This window comes from Camellia sinensis, chromosome 8 (assembly GCF_055761805.1).
Source record: "Camellia sinensis isolate YWXY chromosome 8, ASM5576180v1, whole genome shotgun sequence".
Taxonomy (NCBI): Eukaryota; Viridiplantae; Streptophyta; class Magnoliopsida; order Ericales; family Theaceae; genus Camellia; species Camellia sinensis.
In genome coordinates, this window is record NC_138968.1 from 20,440,801 (window position 1) to 20,465,166 (window position 24,366).

General features: G+C 34.2%; 1 protein-coding gene across 1 annotated transcript; it reads right to left on the minus strand.

The window, feature by feature from the left end:
• Positions 1-2,675: 2,675 nt before the first annotated feature.
• Positions 2,676-24,366, minus strand: LOC145797612 (uncharacterized). The gene is made up of 7 exons (XM_082884992.1): positions 24,332-24,366; positions 20,814-20,926; positions 20,269-20,343; positions 20,123-20,186; positions 19,630-19,773; positions 4,263-4,887; positions 2,676-4,160 (listed from the first exon to the last, which is right to left on the minus strand). Exons 1-7 carry the CDS (start codon positions 24,364-24,366, stop codon positions 2,676-2,678), a joined length of 2,541 nt encoding a protein of 846 aa, XP_082741118.1.

Here is a 24,366-nt window from a genome sequence, read left to right on the forward strand (position 1 = left end):
CTAGCTAGAGGGATTGTTTTAATTCTTCAAAGAGAGAGAGAGGGGGATGCTTTGCTTGTTAGCTAAATGGGATTGAGCTTGAAGAGGATGTGATGGTGGTGGTGGTGGTGATTGAGAGCGTGGTAATGAGCTATATATATAATGTACATATATAGCATTGAAAGTTGAAAACAATAGTAAAATGGAATACTTTAGTTTGAAAGTTTGTTAAAATAATGAGTTAAGGAACCACCATGGGATGGTTCCCAAACGTGTGGAACAACTTTTCATTTGATTAATTGGCTTATTGTGATGTTTGCAATTTGGGCCCATCAATGTACGGTCGTGAGTAAAATTCTAAATGTATTAAAGTCTATTAGATGCTTCTATCCGAAATATAAGACTTGACATGGTCAGATATGGGATGCATTTTATCATTTTTCTTTTTCGAAATTGATATCTCGACTCGAAACTGGCCTTTTAGGTGCACTAAGATGAAAAAGCCTACATGAACCTCGATCAGTTCAATTGGGCCTATAGTATTTGGACTTTTTTTTTTCTTTTTTTTTTTATCTAAAACACAAAATTATATTTGTGGCTCCTTTTTTTCTGTCCAAATTTAGGGGGCCAAGGCGCAGGCCTCTCTTGCCTACCCTCAGGACTGGCCCTGATAATGGGCAATGAAAAACTTATTTATCAAAAGGTAAAAGTGTAACTTTTGTTGTGATTTCTTTGCATAGAAAAAATTACAACCCCATATATCATATATATATATATATATATATATAAGGGAGACTTATGTGTAGGTCATAATATGTGAATTTATTGTCCAACAGATCTTGTAATAATTAGTGGCATTTTCAACAAATACTATTAAAAAACGTCACTAATTGTTAATTTGCAATGACGGTTTAAAAATTTTTTCACAAAAAGTCACTAATTATAAGTTTTAGTGATAGTTTAAAATAATCATTACAAAAAAGTAACTAATTTACAACTTTCAACGACAATTTGAAAAATTCGTCACATAAAAAGTCACTAATTGTAAGTTTTAGCGACAATTTTAATAATCGTGGCAAAAAAGTCACTAATTGTCAATTTTTAGCGACATGCAAAAAGATATCACAAAAAATTATTTTTAGCAATCATTTTACTAGGACTAACTTTTAATAGGACTTAATGAGAATTAAGTGCAACTATTAAGACATATTGGTAATTTATATATGATTTTAAGGGCAAAATCATAAGTTGTTCAACTGATTGAGTTAATCTCAATCAATTTTTCGTCAAAAAAATTAACGGTATTATCAATTGGACCAAATTGATACAAAATCCAAAATTAAAAATCAAAATTGAACCAATTGAAAATGTAAAGACCAAAATAACACAAGAGACGAAATATATAAATTCCTGGTATAATTCGTTAAAATTTATATTTTTAAAAAGTACTTGATGAGATCTATCAAATAAGATCTGAATTGAATGTAAAATTATATAAAATGAAAAATATATAACACTTCACACTTTTTTGAATTTGATGGTACGAAAAGTTTCACTTTTGAAATTTCACATTTTATTTTATAAATGTATGAAAATTTTACGTAATTTTTGAATTGAAAATTTTTAAATTTTGAATTTATAATTTAGTGTGAAATTTCACATATTTGACTAGTAACCACCTAACTATACCCTATAAGCACTCGATAATTTCTCCTAGTTGAATTAGGTATGGCTGATATGACATTTACTTTTATTTTATTGTTTTAAAATTTTATATTTTCATAATTATTATTATAAATATTTATTTTTAATAAAAATTATATTTTTAGAGTCTACATCTATCAAATAAGATCAATATTGAGTATAAATTTTTTTATAACTAAATAAATATTGTTAGTAAATAAGTAAATATTGCTACTATAAAAAACAAATAAATTTTTATGAGTAGATAAATATTGTTAGTATAAAAAAATTTAGTTGATGAAACAATTATGTAGAACATTTCTGTGCAAAATAAAAAAAAAATCAAATTTTTCTAATTTTAAAACTGAGAATGTTATTAGTTTAAAACTGAAAAAATTGATAATATTCTAAATTTTAGTATTGGAAAAAAATTGAGAAATTTCTCAGAACTAATAATATTCTCAGCTAATATTGGAAAAAATTGATAAATTTTTTTAGTTTTACTGGATAATTTAGCAAACTGAAAAATCGTTAGTTTCGTATAACTAAAAAACAAATAAATATTTATAAGTAAATAAATATTGTTACTATAAAATTTTTCTCTTAATTAACTCAATCGACTCCATATATTTTAGGGGAAAACACCAATAAATCTCAAGTTTAGATAGTTTGAATCATTTAGTCCTGGAATTTAATTTGTAGGCTGATTGGTCCCATGTCAATGTTTTTTTTTTTTTTTTTTTTTTTGATCAGCAAAGAAAGATCAACTTTATTGATGAAGATTCAACAAATACAGATGAAAACATCAACAAAGAAGGAAAAAGCACACCAAAGGATGGTGAGATACCATCCAAGAAGACAACCAAACAAAACAACAAAACTACACCCCACCCAGAAAAACAAACAGCCACACACCATACAAAGAAAACTAACAGAACCACCAATTTAATCCTAACACCCCCAACTTCCACCAACTACAAGAGAATAGAAGCAACCCAACACCACCAATGATATTAAGACAGAGAGACATACCTGATTTGTTGCAACCTTCGAATGATGTCCTGGACTGAATAAGAACACCCTTTTGAATGAGCTTTGACCCAGAAAGCCACTCTAGCCAAAATCAACTCACAGAATTCTGCAAGGCAAAGCTGCTTCCCAGAGAAAACTACTTCATTTCTGAGTTTCCAAGTAGACCACATGACAGCCAAAGGAATAACTTTCCAAATTCTATCTTCAAACTTTCTCCACTTAAATCCCATCCACCAATGAAGCAACCCTTCAACATTACCAGGCACAGCCCACTGAATCCCCCACCAGTTTAGCACTGTAGACCATACTTGCCAAACAAAAGGGCACCAAAGAAGAACATGATTAACTGTTTCAGCATCATTCCTGCAAAGAACACAATCAATGGAAGCACTTTGGTTGAGAACGCCAATCTTTTGCAGAAACATGGTTGTTTTCAATCTACCTCTCCATGCTAACCAACCAAGGAACTGAACTTTCGGAGGGGCCAAATTATACCATAACAGACCAGTGCACAGAATTGAAGGACTATCCGCACAAACTTTTGAAAGGGAGGATATAGAAAATTGTTCTGATGAACATGCCAGCCACTTCAAACAATCTTCATTGTCCCCAGCCCCCAACTCTGCTTGATTAACTAAGGTAACTAACCTTTCCAACTCCTCGGCCTCCCATGCAAACAACACTCTGCGAAACTTAAATTTCCAGACCCCTGATAATCTTTTCCTCTCCAACAATGCACTTAAAGTTATATCTTTTTCTGTTGATAAACGAAACAGCCTAGGGAATATTTCCATGAAACACTGATTCCCACACCAATGATCCACCCAAACCTGAATCCTGCCCCCATTTCCCACAACCAGCTTAACGTTATCAAGAAAGGTACTCTTCAATTGAGGGTTTGATTGGCCAACCCTTAATATCCCGCCCCATACCTTAGATAAATATTCATCAGAGCTAAGAAAAGGCAACCATTTCCCACCATTATACTGGTATCTACTACACAGAACCCTTTTCCATAAGGATTTATCTTCAACACCAAATCTCCACCACCATTTCGCTAGAAGACAGTCATTCACATCCTGTAGCCTTCTGATTCCCAACCCACCTTGGTCCCTTGTTTTAGTAATCTCCTCCCATTTAACTAGATGAATCTTCCTTCTTAATTCGGACCCTCCCCACAAGAAAGCTGCCCTCAAACTCTCAATTGTCTTAATCACGGAATGGGGCATCTTAAAAATGGATAAGTAGTACACAGGTAAGCTGGATAGAACAGACCTGATGAGAGTTAAACGACCCCCAAAAGAAAGAAGTTTCCTTTTCCAAGATGCTAATTTGGCCCTGATTTTATCGATTACTGGTTTCCAAGTTTTCTTTAATCTAGGGCTAGCACCAAGAGGCAGACCAAGATAAGCTAGAGGAAGACTTTGATTTTGGCAATTAAGCACACCAGCACAGTCCTTAACCATCTGCACAGTCACACCAATTCCACAAACATAGCTTTTATGGAAATTTATTTTCAGCCCTGACACTAATTGGAAACATCTCAAAATTCATTTTAATGGTATAACCTCCCCCACATCAGCCTTGCAAAAAATTATAGTATCGTCGGCGAACTGTAAATGTGAAACAGTTGTGCTTGCCCCCTTCTGACCAATAACAGCACCTGTGATAAGCCCAGATTCACCTGCCCTTTTAATAAACATATTTAAACCCTCTGCAACCAGGTTAAAAAGGAAAGGTGACAAGGGATCACCCTGCCTGAGGCCTTTTTCAGGACTAAATTCCGCCGTAGGAGACCCATTAACTAGTACAGAAACTTTAGGAGTACAAACACACTCCTGAATCCATTTTCTCCATCTTGCTCCAAAACCAAACCTACTCATCATAGATAGAAGGCAATCCCAATTCACAGAGTCATATGCTTTTTCGAAATCTAATTTCAAAATCAAACCAGACTGACCACTACTCTTCCACCAATCAACTACTTCATTTGCGATCAAAACCCCATCCAAAATATTCCTCCCCCCCAGGAAAGCAGATTGAGCCTCCCCAATTACCCTAGAAATCACTTGCCTCAACCTATTAGAAAGGACTTTAGCAAGAATTTTATACATAGAGCCAATTAGACTAATTGGCCTATACTCCGATATGCTAACTGGACCCTCAACTTTTGGAATAAGAGTGACAAAGGAGCTGTTAACACCACCAGCCAATTTAATTACACTTAAGCCCACGAATGTAACGCATGGTTTAGCTATTTGGAGGGATATATTGGGGGTTTACGTGATGTTGTAGTTACCAAAAAGTCCAAAAGTATACTATAGAATTTTTTTCCTTTTCCCTCCATTGCGAACAAAACGAAAGCTCAAATATAAGAATGTCAACGTTTCCTTGACGATGTTGCAGTGCTAATCCTCAACTTGTGTGAGTTAAACGCTGGATTTGGGAACATTACACCCAAAATTCGTTATTCTCCAAATAACATTACAAAACCCCAAAAAAACCCTAGAAAATCATGGAAACCCTTTCTATCAAATTTACAGAGGCAAAGCGGCGTAGACACTAGGACATCTTAGAGTGCGATTAACATTGAGGACGTAACGTCGGTGATTTAAAATTAATTCGTCAACAGCATCATTGATCGTGTGTTAGTGCGATGACAACAAGTATGGGTGTCTTCGATGTTAGTTTGGTTGTTTGTGGAACAATACAGCACCAAGGTCGATGCTCGAAATGAGTTTTTGTTTAATTGGTGCGTCATGTGGGGTTTTAGGTGATCTTGCTCATGTCGCAGGTTTGGGGTTTACCATTGATTGCAAATGTGATGTTGTACATGTTCATAACGTGACAAACAAATGGTTTTGTTGATTAATGTTGTAATATTTCTATAGCGATCCTGATTTTGACCCGACTCTTGTGGTACTCTGGACTCGGGTTTAATGCTTTCATATTGTTGTTTACCTCTCTTTTCCCTCGTATCTTTTCGAAATTGGCTTTTAGGGTTGTTGTGGTTGTGTTTGGGCAGGTTAGTCACTTGTTTTTCAAACCTTGCGTTTCCTAGGATTTTGGCCCTCTGCTCGAGCGACACTTCTTGCGCTCGAGCAGGCTTTGCAATCACTCAGTACTTTTGCGGGTCTACAAAATTACTGGGAGAGTGATTTTTACGCTCGATCGGCCTTTCTTGTGCTCGAGCGTTGGTCTGTTGTCTGCAGAACTACTGGATGTGTGTTTTCTACGCTCAAGTGTCACTTCTTGCGCTTGAGAGGTGAGCGTCTTGTTCATTGTGTCTTGGCGCTCGTGCGGCCTTTATTGCGCTCGAGCGGAACAACTTTTGTGTCTGATGCTCGAGCAGACTGTGCATATATCAGATCGCAAAAATGACTTTTTACATCACTTTTTCAGATCTTTTCTCCCCAAAACCTAAAGTTGATACTCTCTCTCTCTCTCTCTCTCTCTATACATTTTTACCTAGTTCTAGTGGTTTTCTCACCCTAATCCCTCTGATAAAAAGGTAGACAATCACAAGATCTCCATTTTGATCCAAATAGAGTTAGATTTGGGAATCTTTGAAATTTCACTCTTGTTTGGCTCGTCTTTTCTCCTTGAGGTAGGGATTTTCTACACTTTCATATGGTTTTTAGCTTAGTTATTTGTGATTGTGTAACAATGGTGGGTTTTGGGAGTAATCTGAGCAAACCTAGGGTTTGGGTGTGAAATAAAAAGAGGGATTTCTAAGTAAATGTGAAATAAATGATTATGGCATGAATGTGAGGTTGTATTGTGGCCAAATACTTGATTTGGGCCACTTGGGTTGATATTTGGAAAGAGGGGAGTGTTACCCAAATGACAATCCAAGAGAGGGGTGAATTAGGTTTTACAAATAAAAATAATAATACCCTAATAAAAATTTTGATTAGCACAATAGATAAATATAGTTGATAAAATAAAAATAATTAAAACAAGTGTTCTAACAATTATGTCAATTAATGATTTTAGCACAATAAAAATATGAAATATAACTATAGTAATTTAAATAAAATAAGAGATAAGGGAGAGAGAGACAAACAAATTTATAGTGGTTCGGTTTTAACTCAGCCTACGTCCACTCCTCAAGCTTCACTTGAGATTTTCCACTATTCTCTAGCTTCACAGGGTGCTAACAACCTTTTCACAGATGGAACAATCCTCCATGGATTTTACACAGACTTTCTAAGTCAAGAATACTGAGTGTACTACACTCTTACAAGGTTGAAAAGAAGGTGTTTTTGCTTTCACAGAAAGCTACAAGAATTATCTCTCAAAGATAGATATAAAAATGAAGCTTTGGTTTTTCTGTAAACATCACACAGGAAAGATGGGCTTAAAACTATACGTCTCAGTGTATAATTTCTGAAAGAGGATGCAAAAAAAAAAAATTGAAGAACACTTCTCAGAGAATTATTCGGAGAATAGATATGAGTGATTATAAATCAAAGAATATTTTCTTGTTTTTTTTTTTGTAACTTGTTTACATTAGAGGTTTTGGTATATATAATGAAACTTATAGCTGTTTATAGCCGTTGTACTCCATTACTAATTTGAATATCTTCCACTTGAACCTTTTGGTCTGCTACTGTGCTGGGCTGTTTGAACCTTTTGGCCTGCTACTGTGCTGGGCTGTTTGAACCTTTGTTTCGGGCTGTTTGAACCTTTGATTTAATCAAATATTAAATATATTCTAACAACATTTAGGATTAAAGTTTTAAGTAAGAAATAATGGGACAAAATAAATTTTGATTATATTTTTCTCTCTCAAATAAATTAAAACATAAAATCATCAAAATAAATGTTGATTCTATATAAATTTTGATTCTATTTTTTTCTTTAAAATAAATCATCAAAATAAATTTTGATTCTATTTTTCTCTTCCAAATAAATTAAAAACATAATTAAATAAATCATCAAAATAAATAAGTCTAACAATTTCTCCCTTTTTGATGATGGCACACAATGATGTTTTGATTTCATTTGGGAGTAAGAAAAGCTCCCCCTCAAGTCATGCTCCCTGAATTCATTTCTAAATACATAAGTTAGCACATGTGTAATAAATAAACTTTAATTAGAGACAAGATATGAGACTAAGATATCAAACTATAAATACATAATCATCAGATTAGTTTTCAAATAATACCATAATTTGAAAATAATACCATAATTCATAAAATCATAACAAAAGAATATCATAAATGGCATCTATACAATTCAAAACATACATATACACATATATACGATTCGCACGCCTCTCTCTGTTCCGTCGAAAATCACGTTGGACACGCGTCCTTGCTTTTGCATCAGCCGACCGACAAAAGCGAGACGGGTCAATCAACGACCTCGATTCTCTCTTCCTCTTGTCTTCTTCTCCTCCGTCTTCTTCTTAATCACTCTATTCTCCTGCTGCTTTCTCATTCGCTTCCATCGCTTTCTTCTTCTACGTGAGAGAGATAGAACAGAGAGACTAAGCAGAGCAGCAAGGTTGCCAAAAACGATCCTCCTTTTGATTACATGTCTCTTTTCTATTTCATGGCCTCGTCCCATCCCCTTACTCTCTTTTCGGACCTAAATGATCCTGTAAGCGCTGCTGGGCCGAGTGCCCCAGCGCTTACTCTTCCCAACCTTCCAATGATGTCAATTGAGCAAATACTAGCAACGTAATCAGATATTGAAGCCAATCATTTCACACTGACATCTTGTATGGAGACGGTGACTGCAGTCACAAAATTGGCTCATTGACTGCAGAACAGAACCAGTGAGCTCCACCAGGTCAACGCCCAACTCTCTCTACTCCAGCGTATGTACAAGGATGTGCGAGCAGAGATTTGCGCACTAAAGACTGAAAATAAAGAGCTTAAATGGAAGACCACCTCCATGGCCCGATTTGGAGTAATGTCGTTCTTGGCTTTTGATAGTCGGCGGGGAGTGCTCGCTCTTGACGAAAGCACAGGGGCAGGGACGTCAAGCGTCACCCAAGGTGATAAAAAGAAGAAGAGAGCGGTGGAAGAGGCGAGTAAGTGAGGTCGGCTAATGGCCGGAAAAATGAAGGGAATTTTTTGTTTTTTTTTGTGTGTGTTGTTTTTAATATAAATATGTATATTTTGATTTGTGTTTGTTTTTGTGTTTAATGTAATCACTTGAAGATGAAAGTAAAGTGCAGAAAAAAAAAAATCAAAATTAAGCCTCAGGGCAAAATAACCAAAAAAAAAAAAATGAAAAGAAAAGAAGAAAAAAAAATTAAAGGAAATGAAGCCTATTAGTAAAACAACAAAAAATAAATAAAAAAGTAAAAGATATTAAGCCTAATAGCAATAAAAAATAAATTAAAATAAAATAATACCAGCAGAATTTTACTTAATGGGACGTCGGTGTTGCTGGAAGGATAATGTAAAAATAAATAAATAAATAAAAAATACTATGAGGGTTTTAAAGAAAATCAATGTATGCAAAGTTAATTTTACCTCAAGATGCAGATCTCAAAATTTTTTTACACAATTGAGAATAGCAAACTGTTAAGGGTAATAAATGTATGAAGGACTTGAGAGCATGCAACTGATATAAATGTTTCCATATCAATGTAGCAATACACATATATCATTTTAACAAAAATTCAAGTTTCACAGTTATAACAAAACTTTTTAAGTAGAAATCGATATTCCAAGCTCGCCATGAATAAAATTGAAGCGATCCTCACTTAGGGGTTTTGTGAAAATATTCGCCAATTGCTTATCGCTGTTTACAAATTCAAGTACAATATCCCCTTTTTGAACATGATCTCTTAAAAAATGATGTCGAATTTCAATATGTTTTGTTCGTGAGTGTTGAATCAGATTTTTGCTTAAATTGATGGCACTAGTATTATCACATTTAATAGGGATATGATCATAAAGCAAATCAAAGTCCTCCAATTGTTGTTTCAACCAAAGCATTTGGGCACAACAACTTCCATAAGCTATATATTTAGCTTTGGCCGTTGATAAAGCAATAGAATTTTGCTTTTTGCTAAACCAAGATATGAATGAGTTACCAAGAAATTGACAAGTGCCACTGGTGCTTTTTCTATCAAGTTTGCATCCGGTAAATTTGGCATCCGAGTAGCTAATTAAATCAAATGTAACACCTCTAGGATAAAACAGTCCCACATTTTGAGTGCCAACAAGATATCAAAAATTCTTTTAACAACACTAAGATGTGATTCCTTAGGATTTAATTGATATCTAGCACACATACAAACACTAAACATAATATCGGGTCTACTTACAGTTAAATAAAGAAGTGAGCCGATCATACCTCGATATTTTGTTTGATCAATGGACTTACTTTTTTCATCCTTGTCTAACTTAATGGACGTGCTCATAGGTGTTCCAATTATTTTTGAGTCATACATACCAAACTTTTTGAGTAGTTCTTTTGTGTACTTATTTTGGTTGATAAAAATTCATTCCTTACATTGTTTGATTTGAAGCCCAAGGAAATAATTTAGCTCCCCCATCATGCTCATCTCAAACTCACCTTGCATACACTTAGCAAATTCCTTACACAAGGTTTCATTAGTAGTACCAAATATAATGTCATCCACATATATTTGCACAATAAGTAAATTATTATTTTTAGTTTTAAGAAAAAGTGTTGTGTCAATCGTTCCTCTAGAAAAATTATTTTCAATCAAAAATTTACTTAATTGTTCATACCATGCACGAGGTGCTTGTTTCAAACCATATAAAGCTTTTGATAGTTTAAAAACATGATTTGAAAAAGCATGATCTTCAAAACCTGGGGGTTGTTTAACATAAACTTCCTCATTTATAAAACCATTAAGAAAGACACTTTTTACATCCATTTGATAAAGTTTGAAATCTCTAAAACATGCAAATGCAAGTCACATGTGAATGACTTCTAATCTAGCAACCGGAGCAAAGGTTTCATCGAAATCAATACCTTCTTCTTGATTGTATCCTTGTGCAACAATTCTAGCCTTGTTTCTTATAATTGTGCCGGATTCATCAAGCTTGTTTCGAAAGATCCATTTGGTACCGATATTGGTATGATCTTTAGGTCTTGACACAAGTTTCCACACTTTGTTTCTCTCAAATTGGTTAAGCTCTTCATGCATAGCTATCATCCAATGTTTATCGAATTCTGCTTCTTGAAAGTTTTTAGGCTCAATCTGTAAGAAAAAGCCAAGTTATTACAAATGTTTCTAAGTGAAGAGCGAGTTTCAATACCTTTTGTAGGGTCACCCAGGATTAAATCCTTAGGGTGATTATGAACAAACTTCCATTCTCTTAGCAAATCATCATTGTTTCCTCCTTCTTCTTGAGGTGTGAGAATAGGTTGTGCAATCTCTTTGTTCAACTTACATGGTTGGTTCTCTTCTTTGTAGATACTTGAATCTTCCACATTTGGTTCCAAATCTATATTATTGCTAACAATTTGCTTTGAGCAGAGATGTTAGTTTCATCAAATGCCACATGTATAGATTTTTTCACAACAAGAGTTCTTTTATTAAAAATACGATAAGCTTTGCTAGTTAAGGAATAGCCAAGAAAAATTGCTTCATCAAATTTTGAATCAAATTTACCTAAGTTATCCTTACCATTATTATGCACAAAACATTTACAACAAAAAACATGCAAGTGATTAATGTTGGACTTTCTATCATGCCAAAGTTCATAAGGAGTCTTTTTGAGAATAAGTCTAATTAATGCACGATTTAAAATATAGCATGTAGTGTGAATGGCTTCGGCCTAAAAATATTTAGGAAGATTATTTTCACAAAGCATTGTTCTACTCATCTCTTCTAAAGTTCTATTCTTCCTTTCTACTATACCATTTTGTTGAGGAGTTTTAGGTGCTGAAAAATTATGTCCAATAGCATGCTCATCACAAAACAATTCAAATTTCTCATTTTCAAGTTCTCTACCATGGTCAGTTCGAATATTAGTAATAAGAAAGCCTTTTTCATTTTGAATTATACAACAGAGTTTTGTGAAAGAAGAAAATGTTTCGTCTTTGTGTGCTAAAAACATAACCCATGTAAATCTTAAATAATCATCAATAATAACAAGACAATAATATTTACCACCTAGACTAGATATTCTTGAGGGACCAAATAAATCCATATGCAGTAGTTGTAAAGGTCTAGTTGTGGAAATGTGAGATTTTGATTTAAACGATATTTTAGTTTGTTTTCCTTGTTGACAAGCACTACAGAGATGATCTTTTTTAAATTTAATTTTTGGAAGTCCAATGACCAAATCCTTTCTCAAAAGTTTAGCAATTAAATCCATATGAGCATGACCAAGTCTTTTATGCCATAACTAACTATTTTCATTATTAACATGTAGACATTTAATATCAGTAGCATAAAGATCATTGAGATGAAAAACATAAATATTACCGTGACGATTACCAACGAATAAAGTTTTATGATTATTTGTGCTTTCAATTGTGCAATGTGATTTATCAAAAATAACTCGATTACCTTTATCACATAATTGACTAATACTAAGTAGATTATGCTTAAATCCATCAATAAGTAAAACATTTTCAATAGAAGGGTTAGGAGAAATACCGATGTTACCAATACTGATGATTTTTCCTTTCTTGTTGTCTCCAAAAGTAACAAAGCCTCTATCTTTGGATGACAGTGTAGTAAAGAAAGATTTATTTCCGGTCATGTGTCTGGAACATCCACTATCAAGGTACCACTTCCTTTCTTTAGCTTTGGACTTAAAGCAAACCTACAAGATGACAATCAAGTGTTGGTTTTTGGTACCTATAGTTTCTTGGGTCCTTCTTTGTTAGTTTTGTTAGATCCCTTAATAATCCAAATCTTTTTAATTCCCATGTTCATATTTTTTTTGAATGGACAATAAGATATATAATGGGCTCTCTTTCTACAATAATGACAAGTAATATGAGGGTGTGTCATGAGAGGTGCCTTTTCAAAAATTGTGTTGAGATTCTTTTGTTTTTTAATAGGGTCATATCCAATATCCACTTTATCAAAAACACATTTTTGATTTTCAAGAAGCATGTTGAGATTATCTCTACCTGTTACAAAATTTTCAAGTGTTTTTGTTAAATCATTAACATTGTTTTTTAAAGTAGTTTTCTCATTAGAGATAGTATCAAAATCATTTTTCAAAACAATTTTTTCTTTCTTTAATTCTTCTGCATTAATAGATAAAGATGCAACAGATTTCTTCAACACATTATTTTTGGCACAAACTTTTCTAAATTCATCTTGTAGTTCATGGAATGCATTTTCAAGTTCTTCATAAAGACTAGTTACCTCATTTTGAGTAGAGTCTTCATCTTCAAGAGCCATGAGACATAAGTTGGCTACTTCATTTTTAATTTCATCATTTGTGCTTTCATCTTCACTTTCTCCCCAAGCTGCTACCATGGCCTTTTTGTTTCTTTTGTAGTCTTTTCCATGATTCTTCAATTTTGGACAATCCATCTTCATATGTCTAGGATTTTTGCACTCATAACAAATAATAGGCTCTTTCTTGAAAGGTCTTCTTCCTCCATAATTGTTTTTCTTGAAGTGTTTTTTGAGATTTCTACTAAACATGGCATAACTTTCATTCCCATTGGAGTTTTCATGTTCTTCTTCGTTGGATGAGGCTTTGCATGCAATTCCACTTTTCTTTTTGTTTTCAACATCCTCATGTCCTTTCATGGTGATCTTATGGGTCATAAGGGAACCCATAAGCTCATTCAATCCAAGTGTGGAGAGATTTTTGGCTTCTATAATGACCGTGACCTTTGCTTCCCAATTCTTTGGTAAACACCTAAGAATTTTTCTCACAAACTCACTGTTAGTATAAGTTTTGCCAAGAGATTTCAAAGAGTTTACAATTTTAGTAAATCTAGTAAACATACTTGAAATAGATTCAGTAGAGTTCATTTTAAACAATTCATAACTATGAACAAGCATATCAATACGAGATTTATTCACTTGGCTTGTACCTTCATACGTTACCTCAAGTTTGTCCCAAATTTCTTTTGCCGAACCACAACTTGAAATTCCATTATACTCCTTAGAGTCTAATCTACAAACAAGGGTGAGTTTGGCTTTAACATTGGCTTGTAATAATTTATGATTCCTCTCATCACATTCATCTTCAGTTTTAGGTACACTACTATTGTGTACTAATTTGGTAGCAATTTTTGGACCTTTGGTGATAATAATCCACATGGCATAATTAGTGGCTTGTAGGTATAGGGTCATCTTATCCTTCCAATGACTATAGTTGTTTCGTCAAACAATGGTAGCCTATTTGTGGCTTGTCCTTCAGCTAAGGTTGCCATGGATTGAAACTCCCAGATGGTTAAATCTAAAACAAGAGTCTAGGCTTTGATACCAATTGTTACCCAAAAAAAACCTAAGAGGGGGGGGTGAATTAGGTTTTTACTAATAAAAATAATAATACCCTAATAAAAATTATGACTAGCACAATAGATAAATATAGTTGATGAAATAAAAATAATTAAAACAAGTGTTCTAACAACAAAGTCAGTTAATGATTTTAGCATAATAAAAATATGAAATATAGCTATGGCAATTTAAATAAAATAAAGAGATAAGGGAGAGAGAGGTAAACAAATTTATAGTGGTTCGGTTTCAACTCGGCCTACGTCCACTCCTCAAGCTTCACTTGAGATTTTCCACTATTCTCTAGCGTCACAGGGTGCTAGCAACCTTTTCACAGATGGAGCAATCCTCCACGGATTTGACACAGACTTTCTAAGTCAAGAACATTGAGTGTACTAAACTCTTACAAGGCTGAAAAGAAGGTGCTTTTTCTTTCATAGAAAGCTACAAGAATTATCTCTTAAAGATAGATATAAAAATGAAGCTCTGGTTTTTCTATAAACCTCACACAGGAAAGATAGACTTAAAGCTATACGTCTCAGTGTATAATTTCTGAAAGAGGATGTAAACGAAAATTGAAGAACACTTCTTAGAGAATTTTTTAGAAAATAGATGTGAGTGATTATAGATCAAAGAATATTTTATGGTTTTTTTTGTAACTTGTTTACATTAGAGGCTTTGGTATATATAATGAAACTTATAGCCGTTTATAGCCATTGTACTCCATCATTACTAATTTGAATATCTTCCACTCCATCATTACTAATTTGAATATCTTTCACTTGAACCTTTTGGCTTGCTGCTATGTTGGGCTGTTTGAACCTTTTGGCTTGCTGCTGTGTTGGGCTGTTTGAACCTTTGTTTTGGGTCGTTTGAACCTTTGATTTAATTAAATATTAAATACATTCTAACAATATTTAGGATAAAAGTTTTAGGTAAGAAATAATGGGACAAAATAAATTTTGATTCTATTTTTCTCTTTCAAATAAATCATCAAAATAAATTTTGATTATATTTTTCTCTTCCAAAAAAATTAAAAACATAATTAAATAAATCATCAAAATAAATAAGTCTAACAGGGAGTCTTTTCCTAAATTGGTTAAATTGTTATTTTGTATAAATAACTGAAATTGATAATGGTAATGTGAAATTGGATGATTGTTGATACAAATGGTGGAGTTGGACACGTGGTGTCTCTCACCCATGGAAATTTGAATAATATGTTTGTTTAGAAAAATTTGTATTAGGCTATCGGTGGAGGATATCTATGATTGTTATAGAAATTACATAAGGATTAAGTAAATTGAAACTAATCTATTGTTGGCTGTCATTGAATATGACTATGATTTATATACATTGTATATGTATGATTGTTTGGGAGGAGAAAGGGGATGTACTCCATTGTTTGGGAGGAGATAGAGGATGGACTCCATTGAAATTAAGTTGGCCGGAGTGTCTAGGGTGAAAGTCCTTGTAGACTCGACTTTTTCACGGCCCCTTTCGAAAGCTCGAAATAAGCCCTACAGTTCGGACTCCCATGGTTCTGAATCTAAGCTCACAAGTGCAATATGAAATTGATAAACACCAAAGAATCCAAATTTGACAAATCGTTTGGAAAATGGATTTTTGAATAAAAAATGCCAAAATTGGACTGCTTTGCCAGATACAGAGTTGCCACCTAAATATATTTTGGGGAAATCTAGGAAACCCATGACTCGTGCCAAATGCCACGTGTCCGTCATCACCAAAGTTGCCTCGGCTCGAGAACTTGGGTACGAAAGGGGAAGGTCACGAATATATTTGAGCACCCCCGCTCGCCCGATCAAAGATCGGCCTCTACTAATCATGATATGATTTTTATCAACATTATATGCTCTTGTTCCGGTTTATTAGGCTAGCATTTACTATGTGATGTGTGCACACAAGGTATAGACTAGTTTGCTCAAATTGGAACAATTCAATTTCATGTTTGTTTTTTGAAAAGGGTTTGATTTTTCCACTTAACAAAGTGGGCTTAAAGTTTGTGAATTTGCCACTTGACAAAGTGGGCTTAAATGTACATTCATTGAATCATTCCAATTCAAGCAACAAGCCTTCATCCACAGGCACTCAAACAGTTTAACAACTAAGCACTTAGCCTCATGGTAAGCATGTTAGTCAAGGCAGTCACTCACACTCATGCAAGTGTGCTAAAGCACTAAAAACTCACCTAGTACTCCAAGCTTAGATAAAACAAAAGAGTTAGAAAAATATGCATAATACCTAACTGTATAAGATGGCTAACGCAACGCATGTAATGATGCTGTCACGACCCGAACCTGCCCCTATGGGTTAAGGACATAACCGGCCAGTAATCAAGGGATTACCTACGGCCTCAAACCAAACAAGACATATCTTATCAGAGTAAATGGGCCAAACGGAAGCAAATTTAAAATTTTTGTCCATAGAGCTGTGCTTACATGGCACATCATAACAATCTATATATATATATATATATATATATGTCTGTTAATAACTCACATCAAAGGGATAATAACACAAATTTCTGTACATACACAGGATCATTCAATTCTAAGTCAGTCAAACCCAAGATTTATATACAAAGGTAATCCGATGTTTTCGCCAACTTAACAAAACTATATCAAAAGAATAAAAGAGGCGAAGACAAGTCTCGTGTGTGAGACATTTGGGATGACTCTCTAAAACCTTGATTGTTTCTCACATATTTCACCGAGGCTGGGTTTGGATATCCTTTGGCTCACCTACATAGACATGAATGAGCTTGAGCGAAAGCCCAGTGAATAATATCAAATAAGGAAGATACATGAACAATCTTTGAAACAGTTGCATCAGACGGCCTTGGGCCCAATTCATGTTTCTATTTTAATGTGTCAATCGACTAAAGTTCTAGACGTATCAAACGGCCTCAGGCCCAATTAACTCATACCCGATGGCCTTTGGCCCATCCATTCATTTCTAACGGCCTTTTGACCCAATCGTTTGTATCCGACGGCCTTCGGCCCAATCGTTCATATCCGACTATCATTCATGTCAGACGGCCTTTGGGCCAATCATTCATGCGCCAAACTATCATTCGTGTCAGACTATCATTCATGTCAGATGGCCTTTGGCCTAATCATTCATATGTCAGACTATCATTCGTGTCAGACTATCTTTCATGTCAGACGACCTTTGGCCCAATCATTCATATGTCAGACTATTATTCATGTCAGACGGCCTTTGGCCTAATCATTCATATGTCAGACTATCATTCGTGTCAGACTATCATTCATGTCAGACGGCCTTTGGCCCAATCATATGGCATAACAAATACCTGTCCCCAATTCAATGTAACAAACTTACAAGACTTATATGAAAGTAAGCAATTGGACAAATAACATACTTCAGATATCTTTATTAAGATATTACTCACAGTGATCTGCCGGTGGATTTGCCCTCGTACTTGACCCTACAAATTTCATGAACATAATGGGTCGCAAACGATTCATTCCGTTCTTAATTCATATATTCCTCTTAGGCTTCGTTCTTATCCTTTTAACTCATTTACGATGCTTAATGCATGCCCAAGAGTGCTTAGAGATGGAAGAGAATGAAAAATGAAATTCAATTCAACTTTACAAAATTTCAAAAACAGGGTTCCCCGCTCGAGCGCATGTTTCCCCTCTCGAGCGGACCCCCTTTGGTTTGCAAAAGTACTAGTTGCCTCATTTTTATGCTCGAGCGTGAATTCGGACACTCGAGCTGAAGGTCACTCTACATGGCTCCCTTCTTGAGCGTAAATATACCCGCTCAAGCGGGTATCCATGTCTGTAAAAAGTTCTGGGAGCTCGTATTTCACGCTCGAGCAGCGGTTCCCCCGCTCGAGCGGACATGCCAAATCCTGGGTTTTGCAGCAACCATTTTGAGCTTCAAACTTGCATTCAAATCAACATATCTTGCATATTATGACTCAAATTTCATATATACATTTACTAACATGATACAACACCAAATTCATCACATTATGAAGCTCAATTTCATGAATTACTTACATGCATGCTCCAAATTACACCAAACTTGTTTCCAACATAACAATTTCATGTATTCAAAACTCATACTCTTATGAATTGTACATGCATGTGAGATATAGCTCTCATTCTCAATTTAAATGATGAAGAGATGATCAAAAGCATGAACTTCAATCAAAGATTCAACATGGATCATGTATTTCAAGCTCAAACATACAAATTCATGGCAATTTCCTACATGCATGTGTATATTGACTTCCAATTCAACAAAACCAAATCATTTTCATCATAATCAGTTCAATTCATGTTCTTGATCACCATTCAACTTTGAATTCACCAAGTTACAAATTAAATCCATGAATTTACTCACCTAGGAGCTTCAAACACCCAAATTCTTGCCAATTCTTGAGTTAATCTTCAAGATTCTCAAGCCTCTTGATTAAACCTTCTATTTGAGCTCCCTCTCTCACTCTAAGTTCGGTTCTCTCACTACAAAAAAAATTGACTTTTTGCGATGGTAAAATACCGTCGCTAATACTCCTAATGCCGTCGCAAAAACTTTTTGCGACGGCAAAATGACTTTTTACGACGGCAAGAGGGGGTCGCAAATGGAGGGGTTGCAAAAGAGTTTTTGCGACGGCAATGTTTTTGTGACGGCATTTTTGCCTTTTGCGATGGCACTGTGCAGTCGCTAATAGTGTTTGAAATTTCTTGACTTTTTGCGATGGCACTATTTTACCGTCGCTAAAAATATTATTTGAGACGGTAAAATATACCGTCGCTAATAGTCTTTTTTTTGCAACGGCAAAAACACTGTTTTTGCGACGGTGTGGTGCCGTCGCAAAAAGTATTAAAAATATAAAATTTTTATTTTTTGCGACAGTGTAATACCGTCGCATATATTAAAAAAATAATAAAATTTCTATTTTAAAGAATAAAATTTCTATTTTTTGCAACAGTTTAGTATCGTCGCAAAAAGTAAAACCTGTAACAAAATCAATAAAAATAATAAAATTTTTTGTTTTTTGCGACAGTGTAGTGCCGTCACAAAAAAGAAAAAAAAATCCTCCGATAAAATTATTAAAAATATTAAAATTTCTCCATAATAATATAAAAATTCCTGTATAAAATAACAATTTCTTCATAATAAAATATTCTTCCATTCATAATTACACATCAACAAAATTATCCCACTACATAATATTCCATAATTATCCTCCGATAAAATTTAAAAATATAAAAGAAATGAAAAAAATAAACACAATATAAATGAATATAAATTACTTTTTGGAAAGCCTAAAAAATTCCATAATTTCATAATGATAGTTTTTACACATCCTCATTCATCAAAACTCACAAAGAAATTGTCCATCTCTTGTATGGTTTTGCCAAGCGTGTCTTCAAGGCTGCCAAAAATGGCAACTGATGATCCTTTGTTATCTAAAATCAAAATGCATGTAGCATTCATCAGCCTTTTCTCTCTCATAGAACCAAGATTTGTGATCATCAAGAAGCAGATCAACATATTTCTTCAGCAAACACGATGTCAAATATGGATTGCACTGCAACGAAAGCATAGCAATTAGATGAGAAATATTGTGAATTTGCAGAAAATCAATTAACAGTAAGATGGTGCTAAAGATTGCAGTAAAATAAAATAAAATAAAATAAGATATTTGTCACCAGATAAATTTCACCATTTTTTTCACCTACGTGGATCTACACAACAAACACCATATGAACACATATGACACACCCCAGAATAAAATGGTACCCCCATATACGCATGCCGTTTGTTGTATGGATCCAAATAGGAGGTTAAAAAAAAGTTTGTATAGAAACCCGTAGGCCAAGAAAATTCTCTAGGAATCAGCATAGTCGGACAAATCAAATTTCTAGTCATTAAATCAAGTTGCTATAAAGTTTCCCAACTCAAATGAATTGCTAAAAACAATCCAAGGAAGAACTGCAACGCTTTGCATACCTAGGCTTCAAGGCAAGTGCTGAAAGTGCTGATACAATTGATGCTTTAAGAATGTACCTGAAAACTAGAATTGAGTGAGTCTTGAGAATTAAAATAAAAACTTAATGTTGGCTCTGTAATCTATTAATGCAGCAATCACAACTAACAATTGTTGAAAGATATGACTTTCATCAATGAACAAGTAACATTATCTAAAACCAAGTGCTTCAGCAAATAGAACACTAAAAAAACAAAACAAAACATACTCCATTCAGAATAGATGGTGGAATGAGAAGAAAGAAACCCTAGTCTCTCGCTGGAATGAAATAAATAGAGGTTATGAACAATGAGATAGTAGTAGTGCATGTGATGAATGTTACAAAAAAATCAATTAAATTTCTCAATTTAAGAGATGTGCAACCCATACTAGCAACAATCCAAGAATGGAGAAAAGAATATGAAATGGCTTTTTAAGTATAAATGTGCACTGAATCCAAATCAATTTAACTAAAACAAAAGAATACAAAAGTCTTTGTTTCAACACAATGTTCTGCCTACCCAAAAACTACCCATAGCCATCCTAAATTCCTACTTGCAGTGGGGAGGGGGAAAATGTAAGACATTGAGTAGTGAGTAGTTTCCATACTCTGATTGGTGCATCTCGTAAATAAGGCTTAGCCCATCCAGACAATCTGCTTGAGATGTTTTATACCAATTCGTTGTTGTAGCTGTTTTGGGGCCGCCTGAATAGATCCTGCTTTAACCAGCTGTCTACCATCACGAAGAATTTTATTGAGAAAGAAAACGATACCATGAAACTCTTCCCTGGAATAGTTCACAATAAACTAAAAAATTCATACATTGTCGATGAACCCAATAACTTGAGTACTTCAGAAGTTAATGAGCAAAATCGCTCTTGGTTGCAAAACAATATGATCAACATTATCATGATCAAGAATACATAAAATATTTGAAATGTATCACATATCGTGAAATACGTCTACTCTCTAAAAACAATGACGATTTTATTCAAGAGTTGATTTGAGAGCATTAAATCATTTCTCCATTTAGAAAGCCTTCAAGGAGAGTATGCAACCACTAAAAATTTTGTACCTATCATTTCAAAAAAAATGCTAAAACTAAAAGCCCCAATCCCAACTTGCTATGCTTACTTTCACAAAATATAAACAAAATCATCACCATAAGTTCAAAAGTTGCGATTTTTTTTCTTATCCAAAATTTTCTCAATAAATTGCATAGAGCAAAAGATAGAAACCCAATAACTTACAAAGTCTTATTCATGGAAAGCAAGATAATGCTATGCTCGCTTTACCAAAATATAAACAAAATAATCCTCATAAGTTCAAAAGTTGAGATTTTTTTTCTCATCCAAGATTTTCTCAACAAATTGCACAGAGACATAGAGAGAAATAAAGAGACAGACAGACAAAGAAGAGTGATGAGTGAGAGAGAGAAAAAGAAGAGAGACAGAGACAGAGAGATAGAAAGATGAAAAAATAGGTAAAAAGAGAAATGTTCAAAAGAGTAAGACGACGTCGTTTATAGTGGATCAATAAATCGAGAAGGAGCTCGATAAATAGAGAAGATGAGAGTAAGAGAGTGAGCAAGGCGAACATAGTGAGGGAGAAATAGACAAATAGATAAGTAGACAGAGAGAGAGAGAGAGAGAGAGAGAGAGAGAAGAGTGATGAGTGAGAGAGAGAGAGATAGACAGAAAAAGAGATAGAGAGAGAAAAAGAGAGAGAAAGAGAGAGAGAGATAGAGGGAGAGATAAAAAAGAGAGAAACAAGAGATGAGCGAGAGATAGACAAAAAAGGAAAGAAATAGAGCGAAAAGAGATGAGCGAGAGAGAGAGAGAGAGACACAAAAAGAGAGAGAAAGAGAAAGAAGAGAAATGGGCGAGAGAGATAGAAAGATAAGAGAGAGAGAGATATAGAGAGAGAGAAAAGAAATGAGAGAGATAGAGAGAAGGGAGATGAGCGAGAAAGACAGAGAGAGAAAACAGATGAGAAAGATAGAGAGAAGAGAGATATTCGAGAGACACAGAGAGAAAATGAGAGAGAGAAACAGACAGACAGAGAAAGAAGAGTGATGAGTGAAAGAGATAAAGAGAAGAGAGAGATAGAGACAGAGAGACAGGAAGATGAAAAACTGAATGAAAAGATAAATGTTATATCAAAAGAGTAAGACGACATTGTTTTTTTTAATTTTTTTTGCGACAGAAAAATACCCTTAAATTTATTCAAACCGTTTTGTGACTATATATATATGAAGCTGTCTTAAAACCACAATCACTAGGCTAGGTTAGAGTTTTCCAAAAACTCTTTTGAGAAAATTATACTTTATTGTTTTTCGTGTTATATTGTTTTTACTGAATTTTTTTAATATTTTAAGTATTTTTTTTTAATTTTTAGACACATCTAACATAAATACACCTAAAAATTAAAAAAAGTGTAAAAAAAATCTTTAAAAATTCACTATATACAAAAAATACAATAATTCAATACATTTTTTTTTTGTATTTTTATGTATTTATTAATTTTTTTTAAAAAAATTTCATAATTTTTTTTTTAGATACATCTAAGTAAGGTGCATCTAAAAAAAATATTTAAAAATTTAAAAATATTCACTAAAAACAAAAAAAAAACATGAAAGTCACTTTTTTGCGACGGCAAAAATTGCCGTCTCAAAAAAGCAGAGTATTTGCGACGGCATATTTGCCGTCTCAAAAAAGCAGAGCATTTGCACATTTTTTGAGACGGCAAATTGTGCCGTCGCAAATGCTCTGTTTTTTTGAGACTGCAAATGGTGCCGTCGCAAATACTCTGCTTTTTTGAGACGACATTTTCTGTCGTCGCAAAAAGTGACTTTTTGAGACGACAAGTGTGCCGTCGCAAATAGTTCCGTCTCATAAACCCACTTTTCTTGTAGTGTCTCTCTCTCTAGAGAGCAAAATCTGATGTGAGCCTCCAACAAATGAATATAAGTGTATATTGGCCCCTTTTATACAAGCTCCCTTAATCACATTTATTAATACTAATTAATTGAGCACTATATCATCAATTTAATCTATTTAATTTGATCCGAATCAATTTTCACTTAAATTTCACTGTAGGTTCTAAAAATTACGCTAATCATAATGGCGTAGTCAATTTCGGTTTCTGTGGCCGACAAGGCCTTCAATTTTTAGTTTATAACAGTAAGTTGAACAGATATTCCTACGGTGAACAGATAGAAATTCAAAACCACATATATTCATATAAATGACACTCAAAGTCATATCAAACACATAATCACAATCACAATTAAGATTGATTACCATAATATGGAGCAAGGTTATCACAGATGCAACTAAAGTAGGCTTGGCTACTAAACATGGCATATGAATCGATTTTGATAACATGTGGTCTAAACACGTATTCAAAGAAATATTGAAACGACAATGCAGTTAGAATGATGAACTAAGCCTCGGTGCATGCAATACAAATGGATGAAAACATGCGATGTGCTAATTGAAACGTGATGCCCCTATTCTAACCATCAAAAGAGGATAAATAAAAAGGAGAAAGACATGGGGTTAGAAGACATGCACATTATTACAACATTGATACCCTTGCGCAGTAGGGTCCGAATGAATAAACTAAGCTAACTAGATACTAATTAAGCTAAGCTAATTATTACAACAAACTTTGAATTATCTAAACTACTTAACTAATTATTAAAAAAAAAATTCAACTAATTAACTAACTATGCTAGCTAACTAATTATAATTACAACACAATACGAATTAGCTATTCTAACTAATTACAAAAGCCACTAGTTAAGCATAACACTAATCTATTACGACACGGATCCCAAGGATCAATGAGAAACTCATGCATGAACGCGGTTTCCACCCGAATAGCCACTATTTTGCTGCCGCCGCATGCCTCTGTTGCTCAGTAGGATACTTGCACTAATTTTCCACTTGCAGACCAGCTCTGTTCTATCTTAGAAAGACACTGCTGAATTTGCATTGGTGGCCGACAGGGTGGCCGGTCGGCCACTGCTGATGTTCGGTCGGTCGGCTACCGATGATGGCCTGTCGACCACTGCTGATTAGACTTCCTTACTGCAACAGAGAGCAAACAGAGCAGGACAATGTATTTCTTAAGGATTTATTTGCACAATTCATCTCCTTTTTCATGAACAAATCAAAGGGAGACAAACCTTGGTCCACAAACCATCAACTCAAGCAATTTCAT

Bases quoted from the DNA above. Each gene is read 5' to 3' on its own strand.
- LOC145797612 (XM_082884992.1), bottom strand. From the start codon at position 24,366: ATGAAATTGCTTGAGTTGATGGTTTGTGGACCAAG. The intron at 4,888-19,629 runs GTTCTATGAGAG...TGGTGTTAACAG, and splicing joins CTTGATGATCACAAATCTTG to CTCCTTTGTCACTCTTATTC. The intron at 4,161-4,262 runs GTTATACCATTA...GTGACTGTGCAG, and splicing joins GCAAGGCTGATGTGGGGGAG to ATGGTTAAGGACTGTGCTGG.